This window comes from Hipposideros armiger, unplaced genomic scaffold, assembly GCF_001890085.2.
Source record: "Hipposideros armiger isolate ML-2016 unplaced genomic scaffold, ASM189008v1 scaffold_5, whole genome shotgun sequence".
NCBI lineage: Eukaryota > Metazoa > Chordata > Mammalia > Chiroptera > Hipposideridae > Hipposideros > Hipposideros armiger.
The window spans coordinates 5,399,539-5,427,012 of record NW_017731355.1 but is presented as its reverse complement, the minus strand read 5'-3'; the positions used below and the strand labels follow the sequence as shown (position 1 = coordinate 5,427,012).

The 27,474-nt window shown below is 42.7% G+C and overlaps 1 protein-coding gene across 1 annotated transcript in view; it reads left to right on the top strand.

Moving 5' to 3' along the window:
* The first annotated feature begins 4,532 nt into the window (after positions 1-4,532).
* The window catches only part of PELI2 (pellino E3 ubiquitin protein ligase family member 2), a 161,447-nt gene continuing 138,505 nt past the window's right edge, over positions 4,533-27,474 (top strand). The window contains exon 1 of the mRNA XM_019645033.1: positions 4,533-4,928. Within this exon, the coding sequence (XP_019500578.1) occupies positions 4,852-4,928 (77 nt within the window). The 5' untranslated portion in view covers positions 4,533-4,851. The remainder of the gene's footprint in view (positions 4,929-27,474) is intronic.

Genomic DNA, 27,474 nt, shown 5'->3' with positions numbered 1-27,474 from the left:
AGCAGTACTAAGAGGAAACTTTGTAGTGATAAATTCCTACATTAAAAAAAGTTGTAGGATCTCAAATAAATTATCTAACTCTACACCTACAGGACCTAGAAAAAGAAGAACAAAGTCCAAAGTTAGCAGATGAAAGGAAATAATGAGTAGAGCAGAAATAAACAAAATAGAAAAAGAATAGAAAAAAAATCACCAAAACTTAGGTTTGGATAAAAGACATGGCATAGATATGGAATGAAATATTATTAAGCCATAAAAAGAAGGAAGTCCTTTCATATTCTACAATATGGAAAAAACTTGAGGACAATTTGCTTCTTTAGACAAAAGGACAAATGCTGCATACTTCCATTTATATGAGGTATCTAAAGCAGTCGAACTCATGGAAGTAGAAAGTACAATGGTGGTTGCTGGGGCCTGGGAAAAGGCAGAAACGGGGAGTTGCTGTTTAATGGGTATACAATTTCAGTCATACAAAATGAAAAAGTTCCAGAGATTTGCTGTACAATATTATGTTCGGTGTTAACAATACTGTACTGTACTCTTAAAAATTTGTTGAGGGTAGATCTCATGTTACGTGTCTTTTACCTCAATAATAAAAAAAAGTGAGTGCACTTCACAATAGCAATCATAGAAATGCAAATAAAAAATTACCACCTGTCAAATTAGTAAAGATTTAAAAATGCTTGTGAGAGTTCCCTGAGGCAGACTCTCTCATTCACTGCTAGTTACAGTATAAATTGGCAGGCACAAACGTTTTTAAAAATGCTTTGGAAATACGCATCAAAAGGTTTTAAAAATATTTACACCCTTTGATGTAATAATGTTACTTGTAGGAATCTGTTCTCATGTAATAATAACAAATGTAAATATGTTTACTATTTATAAGACCAAAAATTAGAAATCTTCCAAACACTCCATAGGAAGGGAATGGTTAATATACTTTGATACATATGATGAAACAAAAATGTTCATGAAGTTTTAGTGACAAGAGAAAACTGCTCACAATATAATATTTAATGAAAAAAGGCAGGATAACAAACTGTAAAGAATGATTATATACAGTATTATCACCACTGTGTAAAAAAAATTAAAAATAAAAAGGATGAAGGAAACACACAAAAATGTTAAAGGCTTGTTTCTGGGTAATGAGACTACAGATGTTTAAAATAAAATTAAAAAAAATCCTTTTGTTCATGTTTTCCAAATTTCTGATAAGGAGCTCATACTACTCTCCCAATCAGAAAAAGAAAGGGTAATTTAAAAGTGAAATATGATTAGGTTTCATGAAAAAAATGATCAGTTTGTCAAAACATATATTTCTGAAAGTATCTCTTAGTCTTTAGTTTTTGCAAACATTATCACGTAGGGTAGAATATAGGGTGACCAAAAATTAGACTGAATTCTAGAAATACTGGAAGGTATTTGGTTGATTTTATTTAAGGTATAGCTAAGAGAAACATAAACTTTTTCAGAAAATCTTTTAATTCTAACTTAAAGGAGGTAGACATACAGGGAGATAAATCAAGAGAAAGCCTTACATTATTTATTTGTGTAGTAAACATATGGCCTCTGGTCATCCAAGAAATAGCATCAACTCCCTCTGGGGTGCTGTGGGTTGGTCGTCCTTTTCAGGAGAGTGGTTTAGGGAAGACAGAAATAGAATGGCAAGCAGCGAGGGAAGGGGAGGGTCTGCCTTGGCAGCCAGGTTGGCCAAACCCACTCTGCCTTTCAGTGGGTTGGCAGATGGCGCAGCCAGATTGTCCCACCAGCCTGGAGCTACTAACTAAAACAATTACATTCGAAAAGAGATAAATTCATGCTACAATCAGATTTCTAATATAAGCTGGGGGTGGTGGGGTAACGTTCTAATTAGCTTAAGTTGTGAGCAGAAAACTCTAATAAGGGATGGGCAGAGAAAGATACAAGCTGGCTTCCATACGGACACAAGCCACCAACTTTGAGAAAATCAAGTTTCTGTCCCACCACTCTGCTCCCCTCCCAGCCCTGCCATTTAATCTCACATGAGATGTGTTCTTTTACCTTCACTCATACATGTTTCCTAGAAATCAGAGAAGGCAAATTTGGAGATCTTGGGCCCAATTTAGAAAATACATATGGTTTTGGTGGTCTCATGCTGTGTTTAAAAAAACAAAACAACAAAACTCCCGAAATTTGAATGAGTTGGCAACAGTTAAAAATTGAGAGATTTGGCATAAAAATCAGGATTTGGGGCTTTTAAAAAATAATTAAATTTAGGAAAAGGGAGCTGATATTATCACATGGCAACAATCAGCTGGAGATGAGTGACAGATGTCCCTCTGAGATGGTACAGGCTCACAAATTTGCCACAGTTCTCACTCAGCCCATTTACCCTCTGGATTTCCATTCCTGGCCCCTGAATGCATTCCTGAGGCTTTCAGGTCTCCGAGTGACTTATAAAACTGGTCTGCAAGCCCTACGATGCCTAGGATAAAAAGCCTACACTGATATAAAAATTCATTCAAAGCAGCACTTCCTGTAAGTAACTGATAACAACAGACCTGATTAAGCACTATAAACATGCTCAAAGGCAGTCTGGGAGAGTAGACAGAGATGCCCCTCTGGAAGTCATAGGCACCATGGGCAGATAGCTAGAATGAAGGGCCATCAAAGACTGGGATATCCTATGGGCAACTCTCAGCCTAGTGTTTGGAACTTAGTAGGAGGTTAATAAATATTTGTTTCTATCCTCCTAAGAGCAGATGCAGAGCACAGCAAGGAGGAAATGGAGCCAGAACAGTGTAATGCAATGCACAAAAGCACAGCATGCCAAGAGAGAAGGAGGGAGGAAGTAATTGTAGCCTGGAGAGCAGTAGCAGCAACCCAACAAGCCTCCAGAAGTTAGAATGACAGAGCCAGGTACTATAATAATGGGGGACTGCATAACTGTGGCATGATCCTGATAGATCTTTGCTAGCCACGCCTCTATATGGTACTAGGAGTGTAGAATGGATAGACCAGGACAACATCAACAAAGCAGAAATTCAGACACAAATTCACACCAAGACACTGGTCATGAGAAAGAATTCAACCCTTTAGGAAAGGATTGTTGGTTAAAGCTATAACAGAATATGTATAAAAAATAAAGAGAATAGGTAAATTGTGCAAAACAGCTGTATTCAGTTGAAGGATAGACTTTCTACCCTTAGTGGAAATAAGTTAATTGTTTCAAGTTTTGTTTTGTTTGGGGCTTAACATTGGGGTAGCTTTAGTTACTTTGGAATAATTTATCCCTAAAGCCTCAATTTAAAAAAGCAGTTTCTAAGTGAAGTAAAATTTCCAGAAACAGCATGGCACTACAGTAATAACCTGTCAGGGAATGTTAGACAAAGGGCGCTGAACGCAGGATGGAAGGCTACAGATGGAACTATCTCCTCCCTAGCCCTTCCTTGAGGTCATAGCCAACCAACCAGTCACTGTTAATACTTGGGGTAGCTTTTGCAGTATTTATTTCTTTAAATATTTAATAGTCTTAAGAGGCAGTGACTGGCAATAATATGTAGAGTTTCTAGCATGTTATGAGTGCTTAATAAATGGTAACAATAAAATCCTGCATGATGAAAACAGCAGTCAGTAAATCTATTATATTCTAAAATATTTTAACGCCATAGTAGTAACTATTTAGAAAAGGATAAAAAGCAAACATAGTGCCTTAACTAAATTATGGTAATAAAGGAATATTTATATTTACTAAAAAAGTTTACCCTGGTAATTGCCTCTTAAATTCCTTAAGGGATTGAGAGAAAGTATGGGAAAAGTTGATGGAGTATGGGTTAAACAAAACACTTTTCCCCTTTATTTTTTAAACCATGTGGAAATCTGACGACAAACCGGGTAGCCACATTCTGTACAATGGCGGGGTGCTCCAAGTGTCTTCAAACTTCTAAGGCAGCACCAGTTGGCAAAGCCCTCCAAATTTCTAGCGGTCTTCAAGCTCTGAAGGACTTGGTTTTGGAAAAGGAGGCACCCAGGTGCGTGTGTGCCACACCTTCAGATGTATGCCGCTGCAGTGACACCCGGAAAACAAATGCTCGTACGCTCCGAGAGGTTCTTTATTTACATCTAACTAAACCCGGGGAAACTAGGCTACGCTTGGGAACCTTGACCGCTGCGCTTCCGGGATCCAGCACAGCCTTCGGTGGCTGGAGAACTCGGCGGCAAGGGCTGAGGACCTCGTGCTGTAAGTTTAGGGAAGGAAGCCAGAGGGGGGGGAAAAAAAATAGAGCTGCTCCTTTAAGAACTTCCTTTCCCTTTTACTCTATGTTTACATAACATGGGGGCCGATCCACCTCGGGGCCCAGCGGAGGAAAACGGGGAGTGGGCGCGGGAGGCCCCACGCGCCGGGGTAGGGGGCGTCGGGCCGGCCCGGGACTGCGGGCTCTTCGCTGAGGGCGGGGCGGCTCCCACCTGCCCGCGCGCGCGGCGGGGCGGCTCCGCGGTCCTGCCCCCGCCCCTCCCTCCCGCGTTTGTTCGCTTCCTCCCTCCCGCTGGGTTACCGCGGCGGCGGCGGCATCGGCTGAGGAGGCAACGGCGGCGCTCGGCGCGGGCAGGTCCCCCTGCTGCCCGGTCCCATTTGTTGCCTAGTCTGGCTCGGGGCGGCCGCGGCTCGCGGAGCTCCGGGAAGCCCGGCGGGGCAGCTGCGCAGCCACGACGGAGCAGCCGCGGGACTGGCCGCCCCGCGCCCCCTTCGCCGCCGTGCCCTTCCCCGGCGCGCTCACCCCCTTCTCGGGATGGGATTGTAGCGGCGGCGCGGACTCGGCGGGGATCGCGGCGGAGGCGGCGGCGGCGGCGGCGGCGGCCGAGCGGGGCTCCATGTTTTCCCCCGGCCAGGAGGAGCACTGCGCCCCCAATAAGGAGCCGGTGAAATACGGAGAGCTGGTGGTATTGGGGTGAGTCCGGGCATCCCCGACCTCGGGGAGCTTGGGGGCGGGCGGCGAGCGCTCCGGGCTGGGTGGCCGCCGTGCGCCGGCATCCCGGAGCCGGGCCAGCGGGATGGCTCGGCCGCTCTCCAGGGACCGCCCGGACGCTGGGGGCTGCGGGAGCTGCTCGGAAAGCTGGGACGGCGGGGGCGGGATGCCCCCCATCGGCACGCTCCGGGCGCTGAGGTGGGCGCCGGGATGCGCTAGCCGCACGGAGGACCGCGGCGGAGGAAGTGGAGGAGCGGGGCCGGCCCGGGAGAGGCGGCGGCGGGGACTGGGGCGACCCCGCGCCCGGCGGGACACAGTGCTTGGGGGCCAGTCCTCGGCAGTACCGCGGGGCCAAGGGCTCGACTTCCCTGCGCGTCCCGGGCCGGGGAGAGTCGGTAGGGGTCGGGGAGGCTGAGGCGCCGCCGTCGCAGGCACCTCGCCGTGTGGGTGGAGACCCCCCCGCTAGGCGAAGCTGAGGCCCGCGAGGCCCAGCCCCCGGGGGCCCTCGGTCTCGGCTCACTGTGGGCCCGGGGCCCTGGAACTCCGAGCGCCGCTCGGCCGCTGCGGGGGGCGCTGGGAGCTGCGCGGTGGGCGTCCGCGGGCGGCGCTTTGCATATTGTTATGGTGACTGCGGCGGGCAGCCGCAGCCCGCGGGCAGTGAACTGTCTGTGACTTGGGCGGGCGGGCCGGCCCTCGGCTCTGCCCGCGGGGAGCGTCCTGGAGGGGGCAGGGACGCGCGGCGGCGCGGGGCCGCATCCCCTCTGTCCCTCCGCCCCGGGCCGCGCGGCCTCGCAGAGGTCCTCCCGGCGGCCGGCGGGGAGCTCGCCAGCCTCGCCCGCCTCGGCTCCCTCTCCGCTGGTGAAAACCACATTTTGAAGATAGTAATTATCTACAATCGTTAAACGGCAGCGATTAGAGACTTCATCTACTTCCTGAGTTTCCTTGTGACATTTCTATTGTTTACCCTTAATAAGCCGGGAGAAAGGCTTCGCCAAATGAAAGGATAAAGTGGGCAGTGCAAGGGGAGCGGAATGGGGAGAGGGAAGTACAGGAAACCCGGGAGAAGGAGCAACTAGGGTTTAGTATGGGAGGAGAAAGGATTATTTTTTTTCCTTTGAATGTATCATTCCCGGGAACTTGGGCTTTTGGCCTTCTCTGTTGAAAGACCTGTATTCAGAACATGATGGGTGCTGATAAGTAAGCTCAGCACACACATGCGGAGTCATGGGTATAGAAAAACTCAAGGAACTCTGAAAAACGTGTTTTGATAACTAAACACCTTGAAGTAAGTGCCGACTTAAAAATAATTTCAGAGAGAAGTATTTTTAAGTGAAGCTTCCAGACACAGTACAGCTCAAAGTTGTCTAGCCTTTCTCACTTTGTTGCTACAGCATTAAGTGGAATATTATTGGAAATCTCATTATTTTGAAGCTGTGTGCAGATAAGCGTTTCTTCTTACCTGCATCTGATTGCACTTAGAAGACAGATGTCTGGGTTCACTGAAAGGAGGGAGGGATGACAGGAAGAAAAGACAGAGTTTAGTTTGTCTTACGTAATCTCAGCTCAACCTAATTTTGTGGAGTTTGGGTTTGTTTGTGTGACTGGCTTTAAAGTATGTTTAACATTGTGAACCTGACAGGAAAGATTAACTTATGCCAGAACTTTATTTCATTACATATTTCCTTTTGAGGAAATCATTATTGAGATGTTTCAGAAAAGCAATGTGTGAGTGGGCCTGGAGAGGTTTTGTATTCATAGCTGGAAGTACAGGACATTTCAAAGCCCTGGAAAGGATTTATACCCTGGATTGTCCTGGTATCATAGGCTTACTCTAAAGCAGGCTGTGGAAATGCATTGCCAATTGGATGTGCTCTGTCCTTTACAAATGCTTTTCCAGGAGACCTTGAGTATGACATAGTTGGCACTTACTTTAATATTTTGGGCCAGACATGCCACAGTTATGTGTGCGCCTACTATGTGCCTGCTCTGTGTAGACATCGAGGATCCAGCCTACAAGGAACAAGGAGCTTTCATAGTGTGGAGTGGTAGGCTTAAACAGAAAGAAACACCTAAACAAATGAATAATAAATGATGATTTCAGGTGTTGCCAAGCTCTCAACAGAAGTGGGTTAACTTAGAGAATGTCTGCTCTAGGCAGGTATTGCTTTCTTTAGCTAGGAGATCAGGGCAGGTCTTTTTGAGAAAGTGAAATGCGAGTTGAGACCAGGCTGCTAAGATGCTAGTCTGGTTTTTGAATACTTTAGAAGAATTGTAGTCTTTTCTTTCTTCTTTTTTTGAGAGTAGGTTTTTTGACTCTAGTAATATTGAATGCATTGAAGATCCCGGGGAACTAGTGAGAAGGTAGGTAGACTTTAAAAAGATCCTACTAATTCATATCCCATCCTTAGGACTTGAGACAGTGCCCTCCCTCTTAAAACAATAATAACAAATAAAAATTAATATCAACTTTGCCTGTTTGATCATCTAGGACGTAAATATTGGTAAATAGAGAGTTTCTAGTAGCTTTTCTTATTGATAAAATTAATCTTGAGATCTAAAAGTGCTCAACATTGATATTGAAAGAAGCGTTTGCTTATAAAATACAATGCTTAAAAAAAAACAAACTTGTGTGACTATCCGTTTTTGCTCTCTTAGTAAAATTTACTGAGGACTCCTGGAGAGCAGGCTGAAGAACTATATATGCATATGTCTATGTATATATTGGTTCGTTGAGAAATTCATGAAGCGTTTTTGCATTCAAAAACAGAAAAATACGTCATGACTTGCCCGATGACTCAATATATATGTCTGTACATGTATATGGGAAGAGCTATATATGCATATTTCTGTATCCATATACAAATACTAATGTGTCTTCTTATGTGTTATACAATAGATGGTTAGGATTCTAGTAAGGGCATCACTTTCTTGACAGGTAAGTAGAATTTAATTATTTCATGATTTCAACTCTTTATTGTCCCCATGACATAATTGAAGGTAGAGAAAATGGCCTGTCAGGTCTTTTTGCTATTTATTTTAAACCTCGCTAAACTGTTAAAGTTGGGGAAGTGTGTCAGGATTTGAGAGGCAGTTCAGTGTACTGTGGAGAGCATTAAAGTGCAGTCAGGAGATCTGGATTGAATTCCTGCTCTCTCGCAGACTGACTTTGTGATTTTGGCTTCGTCCCTCCGTCTGTCTTTGTTTCTTTAGCAATAATGAAATATGATTAGATTAGGTAGTCAGAGGCTTTCCTGGTCTATACCCTGTAATAGTGTTCACTGGCCGAAAAGTGGAGAATGTAGAGTTAACATTCTAGATAGCTCAGCTTATGTTGATTTTGTATATTCTTGAGGTGATGATGCTAGAATTTGAATGGGAAGTTTGTTTAAATAGTAGAAAAAACAAATGCTGTGGATTACTTTTTATGAAGTAGAAATGTGCAAAACAGGCTTTTTAAAAAAAGTTTTAATGGTATACATATATCTGGCTCATTGGTGTTAGGTTATGCATGAGGGCATTCAAACTTGGTAAAAATATGTTCCAAGTTTAAGAAAGGCAATGATGTTTTAAGATGAATCTAAATAGGCTGAAGTAGCCAGTATAAGGAAGAGATAATCTGATAATAGAATTTTAGAGCTGGCAGGAGCCTAACAAGTCATGGTTACATGGTCAGGCCTTTTATTTTACTGATGGAGAAACTGAGGCTCCAGGACGGAAGGAGATTCTTTTTCAAGTTCATAGTTGAGCTGGATCACTACACTGCCAGGTCAAGGTTTCCGCACTTCAGGACAGATTCCAACCTGCTGTCAGCTCCTCAGAGCTTAAACACCTCAGAGGTTAGGTGTTTTTGTTGCTTGCATGAGGGGAGCTGAATCCCTTTGTGGGTTCAATTTGAAGCATGCAATTCTCTTGCTGACTAGTGGCCCATCATAGTTTTTGGATATTACTTACTTTTAGTTACCCTAACCTCACAGTTCAATGGATAATGCATTTTGCAAGACTATTTTTTGTTTGATTGATGCTTCACAAAATGTATGTCTAGTGACTCTTTTAACAAAGGGTTTTTAACCGAGGGTCCACAGGTGCAGTCTAGGGAGTCCTTGAGCTTGGATGGGGAAGAAAATTGCATCTCTGTTTTTTCTATAGTCAAACTGAAATTTAGCATTTAATTCAACTATGAGTATAGGCAACAAATAGACTTGCTGCTAGATTTGTTATTTAATGCATTAATACAGAAGTACATGTATTGTTATTTAATGCATTAATACAGAAGTACATATACTATTGTATCACAATTTAAAACTATCTTGATAACTAAGTACAATTGATTTTACTTGTAATCCTTTATATTTTATGCATTTAAAAACATTTTTCCTAGAAGGGCCCAGGAGACTTTACCAGATTGCCAAAGGGATCCTTGGCTCACATACACACACACACACACACACACACACACACACACACACACTCATTCAAAGTTAAAATGAGGTACTTTAGTGGAAACTGACCAGTGTCTACAAAAGGCTAAATTAAAGGTCAGGGAGTACCTGCCTTTTGCCATTTGGATGGTAAGGAAGCAGATTAGACAAAGAGGGCTGTTGCTTGAAGAGTTTATGGTCTCTAGCTTTTTAAACAAACAGCTCCTGGTTTCTATATGCTGTTTTTGTTTTAGTCTTGGCACTTTGCCTTGACAACCCCTCCCCTTGGTAGTAATAAGAAACCTTAAAATACACCCTAACACTTTTCCTTTTCTCCTCCTCCTCTGTAATTTGGGCCCAAAGACATCAAACACTAGTGTCCTTTATAGACTAAAAAGCCTTTGAACTTTTTTTTTCTTTAAATAAAACAGTCTTTACTCTCACTCCGCATCACTTCACGGTGGGGCGATCTGAGGAGCTCAGATCTGTTGGTGTGGATGGAGCATCTAATTCTGTAGGCTATTACGGGCCATGTTACTGGCTTTGGGTTGCTATATATTCCTTTCCTAACTTTAGCCTTGTTTGGGGCATGTGGCTGTCTGTGTGGTTTCTCGTCTGGCTTTCTCAGATTTATTTGTTTCTCTCTTTAACACACCGAGACTGAAGCCTTCATTAGAACTTTTCATTTTTGGCTGTATTTCATCATGGGATCAATACTTGGGGACGTTTTATGTAAACAAAAATAAAACTGGGTTGATTCAGGTCCCAGCAACTTTACCAAACATATTTTATGCAAAAGATAAAACGTACACAGAAAAGACCCCCAAAACCTAAATATATACCAGTTGCTGTATTTGAGGGAGACTAATACTATTGTCACACTGGGCCGGTGGTTTCGTAGCTGCTGTGTGGGGATGGGCAGTAGCCTCCCTGAAGTAAGTATGTGGGGCTGTAGGTTGGCTTTTGGACAGAGACCACAGCAACTTGGTGGACTGCATTGGTATGGGAGAAAAATAACTGAAAAGGTATTTTTAACATCTTTCAATTTAATGAAAGGTTTCTCTTGGTTGTGCAGAACCTGTTTTATAAAAAGAAAAGTGAGGGTAAGAATGATTCTGTTATTAGTTCTTACTGGGGGTTTATTGTCACCTTCATCTTCTAGAAAATAAAATAAGGAGAGCAGAAAGTGCTTCATATTTCTTAGTTTTGTCTAAATCAGCTATTCTCAACCCCTGCCTCAACTACCTCATATGTGATCAGTTTTGAGGTATGTGGCCAGTGATTTATAATGAGTAATAAAGTGTGGATCTTTCAAGTGATTCAGAGGTGCCCCTTTAATAATGTACTTTTTTTACCCACTTTCATTCTGTTATGTTTTCTTAAGTGGAACAGAAAGGTGTGGAGCTACATCAGGCAAACCAGGAATTTATTTATTCCTCAGAAATTTATTGGGTATCTACTTTTCCAGGCACGTGGGATACAGCTAGACAAGGCAGACATGTTCCCTGCCCTTGTGAATTGCTACCCTACTCTTCACACAGCCCCTTCGTGAACAGCCATTACTGATAACACAGTTCATTTACTTATTTGACAAACATTTGAGCATCTACTATGTGTCAGCACTAAAGGATGCTGTAGTGAACAAGACAGGGCTGGCCCTTGTCTGCGGAGCCTCCAGTCCAGTTATGGAGATAGGAAGCAATTTAGAACATAAGCTGCGATGGGGGACACATTAGCAGTGTCATCTAACCCCATGCTAGGATGAGAAGAGGATGGCCTATGGCGGTGAGAGGGAAAGAGTGCTCTAGGAAGAGGAGACTCTGTTTTCTAAGACCCAAAGTCATGTGCTCCAAATTCTCCTTGGAGGAACAGAGAAAGGCCCCATAAGGCTAGCAAAGAGTGGTTGAATGAAATAATGTGAGAGATGAGGATGACGGGAATAAGTCGTGAAGGGCTTATAAGTTATTGGAAGGATTTTGGATTTTATCCTAAGGGTATGGGAGACTGCAGCAGGGTTTTCAGCTCTGAAATGGGAGTGGAGAAATCAAAGAGGGATACAGCAGGAAGTGGAGGGAGAAGTTGAGGCTGGAGCCGGGGAGACAGGCAAAGAGAGGTACAAGTGTGAGCCAGCAGGCAGCTGTCTTGGTTCCAGTTTCTGGTTCTGGTCCCTCATGGGATCTTGTTGCATCCCCTTCCCAAAGTTCTGTGTGATTGGCCATTTGTTCATTCAATGACTCAAAGATACTGACCGAGGACCAGCACTGCCCTAGGCACTGGGCCACATACAGCAGCAGATGAGATAGACAATGACCCTGCCCACATGGGCGATGGCAGGTGAGCCCACAAACAGGTAGATAAAACATTTAATCACAGAATGCTATGAGGAAAATAAAGCAGGATAAGTGGGAAGACGTGGTTGTGTGGGCAGAAGTGGGGCACTGGCGGGGTAAAATGCTAGGCATAAGGTATTGGGAGGCCCTTGTAGACAGAATAATCAGGAAAAGCTTTTCTGAGAAAACAGTCCTGTGTCCTCTGAGAGTGCCTACCTTTTTCAATTTTAATTTTTTCTGTTTAAGTCACTCTGAGTGGGTTCTGCTCTTATAGCCAAAGGATTCCGAGTATTGCATTAGTTAAGGAGGCAACGTATATACACAATTTGCTAAAGGGAAAACAGAAGTGTAAATACATATAAGGACACATATTAAACACTCCTAGACACAATCAGGGCTCAGTCCTCTGTGCTGCTTGCCACGTGCCTGCCTGGAGTGGTACTTGCATCCCACTAGAGTTCATGGCAACTCTCCGGGCTTGCCTTTGAAACTTGCCCCTGGAGGGCAGGGACCCTGACTTCCACCCCCCTTAGAGTGCTGGGCACACCTTTTCAGGTGCGCGGTAGGTACTCACCGAGTGTCTTGAAGGGATGGATTTCTGTGGCACACTCCAGCACTCCACTCGGCACAGAGGTGTCTCTGGGGCTCAGGGAATGTTTCTCGATTTGAAAGGAACACCGATTCTGTAGCACAGATACAGCTTTCTCAACAGTCCTCCCAGCCTTAAGAGCCCAAGTTAAAGGACCCCTGCAGTACTAACCACATACTTCACTGACATCAGATACTCCAGTTGAACCCTTTGTTTTTCTTTTTGTCAGTCACCTAACAGTCGTTTTGTCACCTGCAGAAAGTTCTGCCTTAAAGGGAAGCAGGCCATCTGTTCTGATTCCACCAGCTGCTCTGAGCTGCATTGCAGTGCACCACGGTGGCGCTGAGAAGCTATGGTCATTAGTGCCTGTTAATGATGGCTGGAAATACTATGGCATACAAGTCTCTTGGATGACAAACTTAATAAGTATGCATCAGGGGTATTTTCTGGAGCAGGTTTTAAGACTATTGCAAGTCATTCTCTATTGAGGTTTTATTTCCAGCCATCCACATAATGCTTTGTACTCTCAAACACTCTGTTTGTTCCTTGCTTTTTGCTCATGCAGAATCTGTTTTCAGGATAAGTGTCATTATTTCAAGCTTTGTATTTCCACTCTAATTAATGCTAGTTTAATAGAATCCATCCAAAGCAGGCAGTTGTGTGTTTGGCTTCTAGGCTGTTGGTCTAAAATAGTTGTTTGCTATTATCAAGCACCTCCAAGGAGCCTTAGAGGTCCCTCCTTTTCCTCTGTACCTGGCCTCTCGTGCTTCCTGCTACACAGTTATAAAACATGGAGCTTGTGATGGGTATGCAATTAGGGTTTTCTGGAGCACTTGATTGATTGATTGATTACCTTGAGGAAAGGCCCTTTGTGCACAAAGATTATAGACACACAGGAGAATGCCTTGCTCCAGATTCCAGAAAATGAGGCAGACTGGATCCTTGCTGTAGCACATGAGATTACATTATAGTTGGGGTGCTTTTGTTATTACATGGTCTTAGATAGAATTCAAAATGGAATCTGTATTGTTCCCCAATAGCATAGGGTATGCAGGAGAGTGACAGTACCATACGGATAACTGTCCTGTGTTTGTTAGCAGTTTATGCCTCTCAACAGTTTTCATATACTTGAACTATTTTCACGTAATAAGTTTTCAGTTGCTTGACCCTGTAAACCATCTAATAAAAGGACTGTACCTAAAGGCCATGTGATTGAGGTGGACATGACCCAGCTTTCCCAGTTGGTCTTGCAGCCAGTTGGAGATCAGAGAGCTCAGGGTTTTGACTTCTTCTCCTATTGTCTTCAAATACGGCCAACATATGTGCGTTCTGGACCTCCCGTCAGGAGGGGAATCTGGACTAGTTTTGTGATTTGCATTGACCAGTCTGTAATGGATGTGAAGCTTTGTGACTTTCGGATGTCGCCTTAAAGGGGTATTGTCATTTCCATTTTTTGTCCTATGTATTAGTTTGCTACAGCTGCCATAAAATACCAGAGACCAGGTAGCTTAAAGAATAGAAATTAATTTTCTCGTCAGTCTGGGGCCTAAAAGTCCAAGATCAAGGTGTCAGCACGTTTGGTTTCTCCTGAGGCCTCTCTCCTTGGCTCACAGACGGCTATCTCTTGCTCTGTTCTCAGATGGCTATTTCTCTGTGTTGGCCCATCCCTGGTGGCCCTTCCTTTTATAAGGACACCAATCATATTGGATGAGGGCCCACCCATAGGACCTAGTTTAATGTGCATTACCTCTTTAAAGACCCTGTCTCCAAATACAGTCACATTCTGAGGTACAGGGGGTTAGGACTTCAATACATAAATACAAGCCAATAACACCCTCTTACAAGGCCAGTGCCATAGAAAGAAATCTGACCACCTTGCTGGAGAGAGAGGCTCTGGTAGGGGAGAGATTGTAAAGGAGAGGAGTTCCAGCCAGCCCCCCGCCAGTCCAGCCACTGTGTTTGTGGTGATTTGTTACATGACAGTAGGCAGCTCAGACACCACTGCTTGCATGTGTTTCAGTTATCAAGAGCTGACAGACTAAAATAAAATAATTCATTGAGTTTTAATTGAGTTGTTTTTTGTTTCCTTTAGGTTATTTATTATTTTAATAAGCACAGTTTTAGCCTTTTAGATAAGTTATTCCAAACCTTAAGTACTGTATAATCTGAAAAATCTTAGTTAACAAAAGTGCTTGTAGAGGTACTTTATCATGTATAAATCATCAACAACTCTTCTCTGCATTTGTTAATCTCTGTAATCAGTATTATCTCCTGAAATTCATTGAGAGCTCCACAGTTGAGGAGTGGCCTCCCTTAGCTGAGAATCATGCTTCTGGTAGACTCAGACACAAGCAACTTTAGCCCAGGACAGCTAATGCATGACACAGATTTTCAGACCTTTAAAGGCCACCGGACCTGAAATAATAGAACCAACAGAGAGTTGAGTAGGGGAGGTAATCTCTAAGAGCATCTTGCAGTGCAGGCTGAGGTATGGACTCAAAGAATGTTTTCACACTGCAGTTGGGTGATGAAATGACAGGATGCAAAGCTCATGTATATTGGCTATTCCAGATGGAGGTAGTAGGCCCAGTTTCAGCTCTCTGAGTCGGTGAGTTAACGCATCTTCACGGCCTATCTTGTTTGAAATCTCCAAACTGAGCTGCCTTTTCTCTTTTGTCATGCATTTCCCATCACCTTTGTCTCCCTTCATGGTGGCTCATAATGGCTCTAGCCTTCCCCTGAGAGGTGGTGATGGTGGGATAAACACACTCAGTAGTGTGTTTTGTTAACTTGTGCTGGAACAACCAATGAACCTCACCCAGCAGAGCCATCAGGGATCAAAACATCTTCACGCAGTCAGCCAGCTGTCCTCGGGAGCCTCGCTTTCCCTGAACACCTAAATGAGGGTGTCCCCACATGCACTGTCCACAGAAGGAGAGGACTTGCAGCCCCACGGCCCTCCTTTCCCAGCCTCCAAGGAGGCTGTGTGCAAACCACCCGTGAATCACCGTTGGGAAGGACTAGATGGGCGCTCTTCCTTCAGGCTGTCACTGCAGCCCAGGGTCTTGGCTGTCTCTGGGTCAGCTATGCCAGTAGCAGAAGTGTGGGGGCAGGTGGGACGGGTGTTGCCCATAAAACAGCCCTCCGGTGGTGTACTGACCCCGTTGCCGGGAGAGCAGAGCAGAGCAGCTTTATATTCTTAAGATGTTTGCAGTAGATACGGGGTCTCTCTGATTGCTGTCTTGTTAACCTCGCCCGTTGCTCCCATCTCAACCTCTGTGTCATCTTCAGGGCCCTCTGCTCCTTTTCAGTTGAAGTGGAGGTCCCTGGTCAGAGACCTACAGTTTAAAATCTTTAGAGGGAACATCAGGCAGGATCTGAGCTTTCTCTCTCTTTTTTTTTCTCCTGCAAAAATGAAGAAATTTTGGCTAAACTGTTGTTACATAGTGGCCGGTTCTTTCTCTCTTTGGGGAGGTGCACAGAGACGGTGGCTTGGTACCCTGCACTGAGTACTTGCTCTTAGTCAGGTGTTATGCAGAACGCTGCTCATGCATGGCTTCCTGAGGGTCTGGCCAAGGGAGGTGGGCGCCATCACTCATCATTTTATAGATGAGGAACTTGAGTCATGCATGGTGGTTGAGAAACTTGTCCCGGATCGTTTGACAGAGCTCTGATTCGAACCCAGGCTTTTCTGACTTCCAACACCCTGGTTCGTAAATCCTACCTCAACTGTGTGTGTGCGCAGTTTTACACCTTATTTTTTAAGCACATCTTGTCCCTACCGGGTGTTCACTTTGAACACAGTGACATAAACCTTCACTTGTTTAATGAAGTTACCAGTAAGGTTTTTTTTTTGTTTTTTTTTTTAATGTTTACAACTTATATGAACTTTTTTGGGGGAAATTGCCTCCATATGTACTTTGCCTGCTTAATGTATTGTGTTTCTGGTGTATTTTCACAAAGTTAAATACATGAACTCTAGGGAATAAAACCAGGAATTTTCCTCACATTTGCCTTCTTATTTACCTGAATATATTACAGTTAAATTAATGCATCAAGGAACACCTACTTCTATAATCCAAAATAATTCAAACTTTCTCTGGTTTTGAAGCAGTTCATCGAGTTAGTCTTCCTTCCTGAGAACAGCTCTCTGATCTCATCAGCTGTGGCATGCACCCCTGAAATCTTCTTGTTTCTTTTTTTCATTTGCCACTGTTGGTGGTAATTGAGGCCAGCACTTGTATTTTGTTTATAGCTTGGAAAAGGGGCTTCAAGCACTTGTCCTCTCAAGTAAAGGTCTGTCTTTGCCTGGATGCTAATGTCACTGCATGTTGATTTCTCCTGTCGTTTGATCTTCCTGTTAGTATTGATTAAGGGGAAAAACCTTCACAGCCTCTCTTCACTTCTTGCTAACAGTACTTAATACAGCTTGTTCCAGCAGTGGCACTAGTTCAGCTAATCTGAAAAGCACAGACCACGAAAAAAAAAAAAAAAGCCTTTTATTTGTTTATTCTAAGTGTTAATGTAGACCAGATGCCATTGTTAAGGCTTTGATGGAACTGTTGACTTAGACCCTTCTGGAAGCTGGCGTAGCTTTATGCTGCACAGTTTCAGCCTTCCTGTGGAGGCAGCTGAGCCTTGTCGTGTACAGATGTGGTGAGGTGCATATGACCCCGAGTTTCTGAAAAAACATTCTTAATACACAGGCATCCTCAGATATCAGATGACAAAATACCAAAGGACAAATATAGCATCTTGATAAGCAATATTAGATGTTATATGGCGAAAAAGCAGAGACTTGGAAGAACTGCAAGGAAGTAATTCAATCAGGAGGTTCTGATAATGTAATAAACCACACAAGGGTGACACTTGAGTAGTTTACACACACTAGAATGCCCTTCAATTGAATTACTGCCTTATAATGGTTGTCTAGCTGTGTACCACTGTTTTAAATATTTTACAAAACCCCACCACTCATTTTTTTCCCCAGATGGGAGAGAAAAGACACAAATCTACATTGCCTTAATAATTTTGTGCCCATCTTCCCACACCCTCCTCCTCCCATGACTGTCAAAGCTCATGTTTTGGGTTTATTAGTTGGAAATTCTGTTCCAGGTAATTAAGCATCCAGACTCCGTGTTGTATAGGAAATCAAATGGCTCCTTGATTGTGCCGAGTTTAGCCATGGTGGCAAGCCTACAGGCTTCTTTAGCTCCGAGGGGACCACTGTGGTAGAAAACCTGGTTCTCCTCTTAGCCTCTTCTTCAGGAGCAGCTGTGTAGAGCTGCTTGCTTCTCGTTTTGTGGGCAGTGAAGGGGTCTCAGCAGAGGGCCTTTCCCCTTACTTCGTTCTCCTGGCTCCTGGACAATTGACTGACTCTAGGAGGCAGTAAGAACTTGGGGTCCTTTTTATGGCGTGACAGGCTTGCAGGGGCCAAGCCCCTGTCATGTGCTGGGTGCTGGATTTCAGCAGGCCTCAGGACCTAAAGTCAACTGCATTGGAGAAATGGGGAAGTGTAGATGCTGGGACGTTTGAGTGACTCCTAGGAGCCTGCACGGTTAATAAAGGAATTTGAAATCCAGGAATTTGAATCCCAGTCTCAGATTCTAAAACTTATTCATATTCTACTTCTCAAAACCTATAAATTCTTCATCATTGTCAGTAGTCAACTTTTGATAATGATATGAAGAGGGTAACTCATAATGTTTGGCATTAGGTTCTGAAGTTGGGATTATAACAGTAGAAATGCTGGCGATTTCCCCACTGGATCGGCTGGGATGGGGTGGACAATAGTGTAGAGGACAGTCGTGCTGGGAGCCGTCCCCTCCTCACTGCTTGATGGCTTTGCCTGCTTACACTTCCCTTTATGTTCCTCTCTTTCAGACCCACGGAAAGGGTCAGATCCTGCCTACCCCTGTTTTTCCTGTTAACCTCCATTCAGAGCAAATTCAGACAATAGCGCTTCACCCCCTCAGGAGAAGGGCTCTCCCGGCCCCTTATGCTCAGTTGAAGTGAATTTTTCTGTGATCTAATTGTGTGGTGTGTTGTTTTTTTTGGGTTTTTTTTTTTAATCCACTTGAGTATTCATGTTGTTAGTTAATAAATCATGTGCTCTTCAATTTTGCTTGTGTAGTAATTTCACCCCAATTTCTCCTAGGGTTACACCAGTTTTAAGTTATATGTCATGGATTCTCGTAAGTTATAAATGTTAGCACTGATCATTAACACTAATCATTTTGCTTTCCTCCTCTGATAAATTTGTAAATGGAAATTTTTTTTAGGCAAGCCATTTATATTCAGCTAATATGGAATTAATTTAAAAAGCTGTCTGCTAAAAAGATGATACGTAAAGAATATTAATGAAAATTTTGGAAGATGGAAGAAAGATCACCCACAATGTGAATATTATTTCCATTTTTTGCACTTTCAGTTATTGTCCATGTGCAAAAGTATTTTCTGTATTTTATTCGATACATAATATTTGTCTTGCTTTTTAAAAGAATATTAGCCACTGACCTTCATTTTAAGAATTTGATTAATGCTAGAAAAAGTAAGCCAAAGGTATTTTTTCTTGCTCAGAGCAGATATATTTTAATAAGTTAGCTAACACAAATTCTGCTTTTTTGGGGAGGTGGGGTGGGGTGCAGGACCAAGAATTGCCATGTGATTTCTAAGGTCCTTATCTGTTCAAACAGGGCATATGGGAGGAGAAATACACGGTTATTAAAAGATCTAATTATTGAATGACTAGTATGTGTGCTTAAGGGCATGGCTTCTGAAAATAAATTTCGTAGGTACTTAGAGGAAAGAACACTTTGAAGGACACTAAATTCACACACGTATCACCCAGTTAAGCCCAAGATAACTTACTTTCTTGCCCCTGGGGCCTATCTCCTGGCCAGCCCCCCCATTACAGATTCATAGAACTTCCTTCCTCTTCTTCATCTGTGCTTTTGCACCCAAGTTCCCTCTGCCTGCCACATCCTGCTCACCTCTAAGGTTTAACTCAGGTGTCACTTCCAGCATAATGGCATTTCTGACTCCTCCTCTTTATTCCAGCCTGAAGCAATTGTTTCTAATGAGCTCTCTATGCCTTGTAAATATCCCCTTCTTAAGGAGCCCCTGCAGTCCGGGCCCAGGCCCACTCACCTGCCTTGTGTCGGAGCACTCGCATAGGACCCAGCGGCACTTGGGGGATAGTCAGTGATATTTATGGACTGGATGAAGAAATGCTGCCCTGAAAATACATGCATTCTTATATGGATGGCTTCGTAGCCCCTTTCTGTGCTCTCTGCTGCAGTTTTAAAGAATGGATTATTAACTTTTAAATAGGTACTTATTTCTATTTCTTTGATTAACTTTTTAAAGGTATTGTCCTGTTTGTGTCTTCCAAGGAAAATTGCACAGTTCGTCAGCACATAAATGGGATGGGTGCTCACATGAGATGCTGTGACTTTTCAATTTTCTTTTTAAACTTTAAGAAAGAAGGGGTTGAAGTGGATGAGCACAGGGATGTGGTCTGAAGCTCAGAGTAATTTCGTATTTCAGCTTTAAATGATCGTGATGTGTAGTATTAAAAATCTCCCTAGAAAGATCAACAAATCCAAACGTGTTTTGACAGTGATAAATCTTCATTTTTTTACTCAAAATGAGTTGCTCTGGTTTCTTATCTTTCCACTCTGAAGTCACAGATAAATATTCTTTCCATTATTTTTTCTTGATGCTTATCACAGCTGGCTCTTGTGTCTGTGTGTTGGCTGGGTCTGTGGGCTTTTTTCACCCTGCATCTTCTCCTTTCCAAGTCCTTTGCTTTGATTTTTAGAGAGCTTTGTGCTTATACTGTATATATGTTGTTTGCTGTTTAGCCAACTTTGATGTGTTCTTTTTTCATGTTCTCACAAACATACTTGCTTGTTGACTTTTTCCCTCCATCAGACCATGTGGACTACAGCTTGTTATGTACTTGAAACAAGACAGCTGGGGATACTCTGGAAGCCAACTTGAGTTCATTTTTTCCTTTCCTTTCTTTTTTTAAATCATTATCACGAGGGACCAGAGATCTCGTCATTAAACTCTTGTTCCTTTTGCTGGAGAGAGCTGTGTACAGCAGAGGAATACAGCCATCTTTCTTCCCTGATGCCTTTTATTCCGCTCCCCCCCCCCATCCACTTTCCTATCCTGCCTTCAGCTTGTACAATTCTCCAATGAATATTCATCTCCTTTCTCCATTCCCACTCCAGCTCTTATAGGAGCCATAAGAGATAATGAAATGTCTAAAATTCAGGTTATACATGGGATTTATAACAAATAAAAAGGGAAATGTAGTGAAATTAAAAAAAATGACGTACCCATTGGAGAGCAGTGTGGTGGTAGAAATTATTCTGAATTAAGGTCCTTATTCTTGGTGGTGTCTCTGCAACCTCCAAGCTGTATTCTCAATATAAAACACACACAAATCTGGTTCTGTGAGCACATATGCTGCCTCACAACGTGCCAACAAGTAGAAGGGAAATGGTGCACTCCTTCCTCTGTGTGGGTGCAAATCTTTGGGAGTGAGCTCTGCCGTCCATTTGACTTGTGAATTGTGGTTTTGTAAAGTGGCTTAATGAATTTGTTCATTTAGTTTTGATTGGATTATAATAAGAGACTGTCTTATGGTGAGTATTGGGCTGATTACTTTTGCCTTGTAGATTTTTCTTTCTGGTGTATTATGGGCACCTGCTCTCAATAAAAAAAGATCCAGAAATTGCAGATATTTTCTCAAAATGAGAAATAATGTTCAGAGATGGTAGCCCAGAGATTTTGGTGGAATGCTGGTAGTTGATAAGTCAATTTATTACTGAAGATCTGTCTAAAGTGAAATTTCTCCAAGAGCTGACATTTTTGACTTTCTGTTATAAATGTATTAGCTACACATGGTGACTATTATTAAATTGAAAACAGCCTTTATCTTTCTAATAGAAAATATTTCAAAAGCTGGAAATCTTGTCTCTTCTAGACCAGAAGTAAAAGACTAACAATATGCTGCATTTTCTGCTTGTTAAGAAAATTGAACCAAGTAGTTAATCTCAGTTTTATATCGTAAGGATTTTAGTTAACCACAATGTTTCAGGTGCGGCGTACTGATGGACCATCAGAGTTCAAGGCTAACTGATGAGTAAGCAGAAATTTCTGTAGAGGGATTTTTTTTTATTTTTACTGAGAGATAACTGACAGATAACACTATATTAGTTTCAGGTGTATAACAATGATTTGCTATTTTGCAAATATATTGCAAAATGATCAACACTGTAAGTCTAACATCCATCATCATACATAGTTATAATTTTTTTTCTTGTGATGAGAACTTTTAAGATCTGTAGAGGATTTTTTAAAAAATATAGTTTATGATTATGCTTTTCTAAATACAGTATATGGAGTCTACTTGAGTCTGTCTTTGATGGCTTAGGCTTGCCTTGTTGATCCTTCTGAAAATCAGTAATCATTAAACAACACTAAATTTAAAAGGTAGAAAACTGGGACCCAAGGGAATCCTCTGAAAATGCTTTCTAAACATTTTATTCCTATAAATAAAATACAATAAAATAAATCCTATGTTGAAGGTAACTCAGCTCTCTGTAAGAGAGGAATGTGGGGAAGGCATGTCTGTTGCTGAGGGTTCCCTTGGTGCATGTAGGTTCTGCATATTTGGGTTTTTCCATCTCTCCCCAGGGGCATGGTGGAGCCTTGCCGGCCACAGCTTCTTCGGTCATTACTAGAGGCTCTGGATTTGGATAGTGTGGCTGCAAAATAAACATATTTGCTTCTGTGGAGCATATAATGTAGAAGCATACCTGTTAACTGCCAGATTATATTTTTAACCTTTAAAACCGGCGGTTTCTCTTAATGCATTGGGCTGTTGAAAATGAGATTAGGTCAGTGTTTCGGCTAAGGAGAATTGGGGCCAGAAAGCAAATCCGGACGTGGTCATATGTAGATATCATTCTCTAGGGGTGTTCAGTTGGAGGGATGCCTTTTGTTTAAATAAGAATGAAAATAACAACTGACTCCTTCAGCCCACTGACCTTGGTAATTGTGACATCCTCTGATGTAATTTATTGAGTGCCAAGTGTTTTTAATAGATGTATAAAGCATGGAATTTACATGGGATGCCTGCCAATGGTTCACTTTAAAGTTGAATGAGTGTCTTTCTTCTCTTTTTTTCTCCTCTTTCTTCATTCCTTTCTTCTCTTCTCCCTCCTCCTCATCTTCTTGTTGTAGGTGTGCCCTCTGAGATCATTCCTTGTCAGGAGACCTTGGCAGTTTGCCTTCGACAACTTCCTGTAGGAGTCTCACGTGGGGAAGAACCCTCCAGTGTAGAATTAGTTTGTTTGCCAGCTCCCCCTTGAAAAGCCACTTCATACCCCTTGCTTTCTGGATGGAGGTGACTGTTAATGCAGGCTGATGTCTGGTCCTACATCTGCTGGGAAGGTTCGGGTGGTGGTTAGTATAACAAAGTTAGTATAACACCCACCCAACAGGAATTTTGTTTTCATTTACTTGTTGCACTAGAGGTGAGGAGACCAAGATGGGGTCCGTAACCTCTTCCAGAAAATGGTTTATGGCTTCTCATTGACATAAGAACCCACAGTAAGTTTTCTTTCCTTGGGAGATGCATAGTAAGGTGATTTTCTCATGTGCAATTGGAGAAACTTCTTTTCAGGCATTGGGAGTGGGTAATAAGAGAGGGGGAAAAAAGAGCTTTTGGGGTCACATAACAAGTAATTGCTTCGTATCTGGATTACAGTGGAGGAAACGAATGAAGACCTAAGCTACCCAGAGTTTCGTGGGCCCTTAGGTCCTGTTCTGTGGCTAGTACAGCTGACTCTTCCAGGTCCCTCTAGGGTACCCTGGTTCCTTGTCACCTCCAGCATGTTGCTGAGCTCAGTGTCTTAGGTTTGATTCTTCTGTAGAGTATTAGGCACCTGTATAGACAAGGTGGTTCTGTGCATGCGTTAGGGTATTTAGCCGGATAGTTACCATATGAAACCTGACCACTCACATTCATATGTGGGTGGTCTCTTATATTTTCATCAGTTTTTTAAGAAACAGGATTGGGTTATCAAATTTGATGCTGATGGTTTGGATCGAAGATCTTAAACTGTGTTTGAGTTTACTTAAGTTGCCAAGGTGCTTTATTTAGGGAGCCAGATGCAGATTCATCTTTGCAGAAGAGTACAGAAACCTGCAAGAGTGATGCTTGGATTATTCTTATGGCAATGTTATTTGACTCTAGACATTTCAATTTGAAGTGGGGACAATGAGCTGATCTGCGCTGGTCCTTGCCTACCATCACTCCTTTACCTGTACAGTTTTGGAAGGCTCCAGGATGCCTGTTTCTCCTGCCCCTATGCTGCAGACATTGCCTGAAGAGGCTGCTCTGGGCGTTGTAAGTGTTCAGACGTGTGGAGCCGCTGGGCCACGTGCCCTGCCTCTCTCCGCCAGCTCCACGGCACCATTGCCAGGGCAGCCTGCGTCTGTTACGTGCTCACCAGAGCATCACAGTGCTCAGAAAATTGCTTTCTCCAAGGACTGGCTGCTTTTGTTTAGAGCAGTCATTTTTCATGTGGAGGTAAAAGTAACTTAGGTAGTAGCCTTTGAAAATTGTACATGTAGTTAGTAAAAACTGCTGAGTCCCGAAACAGTCTGTTTTTACATAGGTTTTGACACAACGCACCTTCCATTTGGAGCTTTAGTGCTACCGTGGAATAGAAAAGGCGTTTTTCAGGATTTGAGCATTTCCTATCTTTGGCATCCCCTGCAACTTTTTAATCAAATCAAAGTGCAGATGGTTCTGTGGTTCCTTTTGTCTCTCAAAGACTGAAAAATAGTCATGATTTATTATTTTCTATAATACCTGTACAGGAAAAGACTATGAAATGCAACTGCCTAACAAGAATATTATTTAATAGGCTATGTGCCAAATTTCAATTTGCATATAGCTCTGACTTTAGAAACTTTGTAAAATTATCTATTTGGTACATTTTAGAAAAAGTCAGGTCTTACTGTTAGAGATGTGTGAATAATGATGGAATATGAAAAACTTAAAGATTTGATCCACAAAGTTAATAAAAGTATTTCTTTTATTGCTGACTGTAGTTGATTTGTGGCATAACTAAAAGATAGAATGAGCGAATTGTTTTCAATATATTGTCAGTCCAATAATGTCTATTGTTCATTCATTCAACTAGTTTGAAGTCTCAATAGCGTGATTATGGAAATACTTAGTTCATGTTGAAACAATTATTTCTCCTGTGTTGTTGTGTGTTTGTTTTCTCAGGTGCCTTTTCCCAGCCTGGCTTTCGTTTCTTTCCTGCTGACAAAGTTGATGAACATGTGGGGAGGCAGTGGGAAGGAGTGGGGGTTACAAGTGATTCAAGCTGGTCCAGTGACAGAGAGCTGGAGGGATTTTCAGAATGGGTGGAGGTGGACTCATTGGATAAGCCACAGAATCCTTAATTATCGAACTGCATGCCTGGCTTCTTGGACACCCTAAATGATAGGGCATCACATACCCAATCATTTTCTTCGGTTTGGTGCTGGCAGGGGCAGGAGGGAGGAGGGGAAGGGAGACAGATGGGCCAGGGACGGTGGACCGGTAGGGGAGAAGGGCATGAGGAGCGAGACTGGGGAGCTGCCAACAGGGCGGCATTGAAAAATACTGGGTTTTCTTATTGGGTAGTTTCAGGGTTTCATTGTCTTAGACTAATTATGAAACTATATTGAAAATTGGTATATTTGTATTTTGTATGCAGTTGCTCATTTTCTAAGCAGAGTAAGTACTCTGTAGTTTTTTTGTTTAGTGCTACTAAAGTTCATTTCTTATTGAACTGACTCCTTTTCCCCAAATCTGTTCCCCCTTTCCCTCCAATCTGTTCCTCCTTTTAAAATTGTTTACTTTTCTGTTTTCTTCCCTCTTCTTTGGGTACATTTATAGTTTGGTTTATTTTTTAAATCTTAGATTTACTTCTGAGTCAAATGCCTGAGGGCCTTTTTTAAATGCTTACTGCCTTTAATGTTTTAGCTCGCTTTCTTGTTGTTGTTTTTCCATGTTGCAAACTTTTGAGTTAATTTTCTAGAAATATAATTTTGCTAACCAGTGAGACTCCACCAGCACAGATGAACAGAAAAACTAGGGCCAGGAGAAGCCCTAACAGTAATCCTATCACACACCCCTCGCATTTAGCAAGCTTTCTGGTTGGTAAACTCAAACTCCTTTCTTTGTTAAGGGCGGTGCAAGCCAACTTCATTATTAAAAGGGAGAAATAGGATTTTAGTATTTGAGGCATGTCATTGTTGCTTAAATTGGCTTTCATCAGCAATGAGTGACTAATTATCTGAAAATGGGCCTTTCTTCCTTCCCCTGTTTCCTTGTTAACATCTTAGCGCATGTATGAATGAAATGAAAATACAGCTCTGTTGATTAGGGCTAAATCATGCATCATGGCCCAAACGTGTAATTCAGAGAGGAGTGTCTCAGTTGAGTATACTTATATCTGAAAAGTTTGTAATTTTACAGAACTGAGGCATCTTTCCCATTAATGTCTTTAGGACTTGTAAAGAATAGTCAGTAACAACCGTCTTCTCCCAAAACACCAATTCCTTCCTCTAATCCCAAGTACACCCATTTTAAAATGATTTAAAACAGGACGAATACTTGCTTTAAACGAACCACTTGTTAGGTGCAAATTAATCTAATGTTTGAAACCTTGTAACAGCAACAGTAAATATAACAGTAATGTGTCCTTAATTTTTATTTTACTTTTACAGTGAGATCTAAAAAGAAAAGGGCGTTAAGTTTAAGCAGAGCTTTGAAACTGACCCCTTCTGTGAAAGGAAGTTGCGCTTGAAAGCTCCTAAGTGAATACTACCGTGAGGGTTCTGTCCAGATGCAGCACAGCCCTCAGAAAGATCACGAACCCTCTCTAAGCACGTCTTTATCAACGTCTCCTTACGTTATGACAGCAGGAAGAAAAAATGTTCGCGGCTTCAAGTTATTTTCGGTTTTTAACTTGATGCCAAGGACTCAGCCGTGTTTTCAGTTGGAAATTTTGGTTCAGCCACAAGACAGGGAAAACTTGATGATGCAAGAACTAGACCCGATGTGTCCAGTGGACAAGTGGGTGGTTCCCTTTTATGCGGAGATGATTGTTCTGTAGTCACGGAGGGAAGGCCAAGAGAACGGGCCAATGCGTAGAGCTTGGCACGTTTTCTGGCCAGAACACGAGGAAGTTGACACAGCAACTGTTTATTTCCATCCACTTTTCCCTCATACATTTTTGTTTAGTTGTCCTATCAACTGAAGAGAGCATTAGTTCAGTCATATAAGAATGGTAGTCTTGTCGGTTCAGTTAGGATCCAAAAGGTTGGTGGCAAGGCTTGCACCATCAGGCTGGGATGGCAGTGGCAGAGTGTGAACTATTTCCTTGTAAATTTGGGGTTCCCGGGATGAGATAAAAGCATAACTTGGGGGCCAGCCGAGTGGCATGTTGGTTAAGAGCTGGCTTGGGACTCCAGAGGGCCCCGGTTCAGATCCCACATATGAGGGCCAGTGACACTGCCCTCCACAGCTAAGATGCTGGACAACAGCTCAACCTGGAGCTGGGCTCCCATGAGTCACCGGCGACAGCGTAGGCTGCAGTCCCTGTGGCAGTGGGTTGCCATGGGCTACCGTGTGTAGCCAGCAGCCAGCGTGAGCGGCAGCAGCCGTCCAGAAGCCAGCGACTGATCTGCCTCACCCTGGAAGAGCGCAGTGATGGTGCCAACTTGGGCCAGTGAAGCAACGTCCTCCACAACTAGACTGAAGAACAAAACGACAGCAACTTGTCTGTTCCCCTTCCCCCAATTCCCCAGCTCTGTTCCCATCCCCCAATTCCTCAATAAAAATCTTTTTTAAAAAAAAAGCATAACTTGGATGGTTTGTCTTTCCGTTTTATTGAGATGTAATTGACATATATCACTGTGTAAGTGTAAGGAGAACAGCATAAGGACTTAACATTTGTTGCAAAATGATTACCCCAAGTTTAGTTAACATCTATCATCTCATGTAAAAGTACAACTTAAAAATGAATGCTAATTTGATTCACAAATGAAAATGTTTACTAGTTTTTAGGCATTATTTCGTCTCCTGTGTGTATAGATCTGGGAAATTA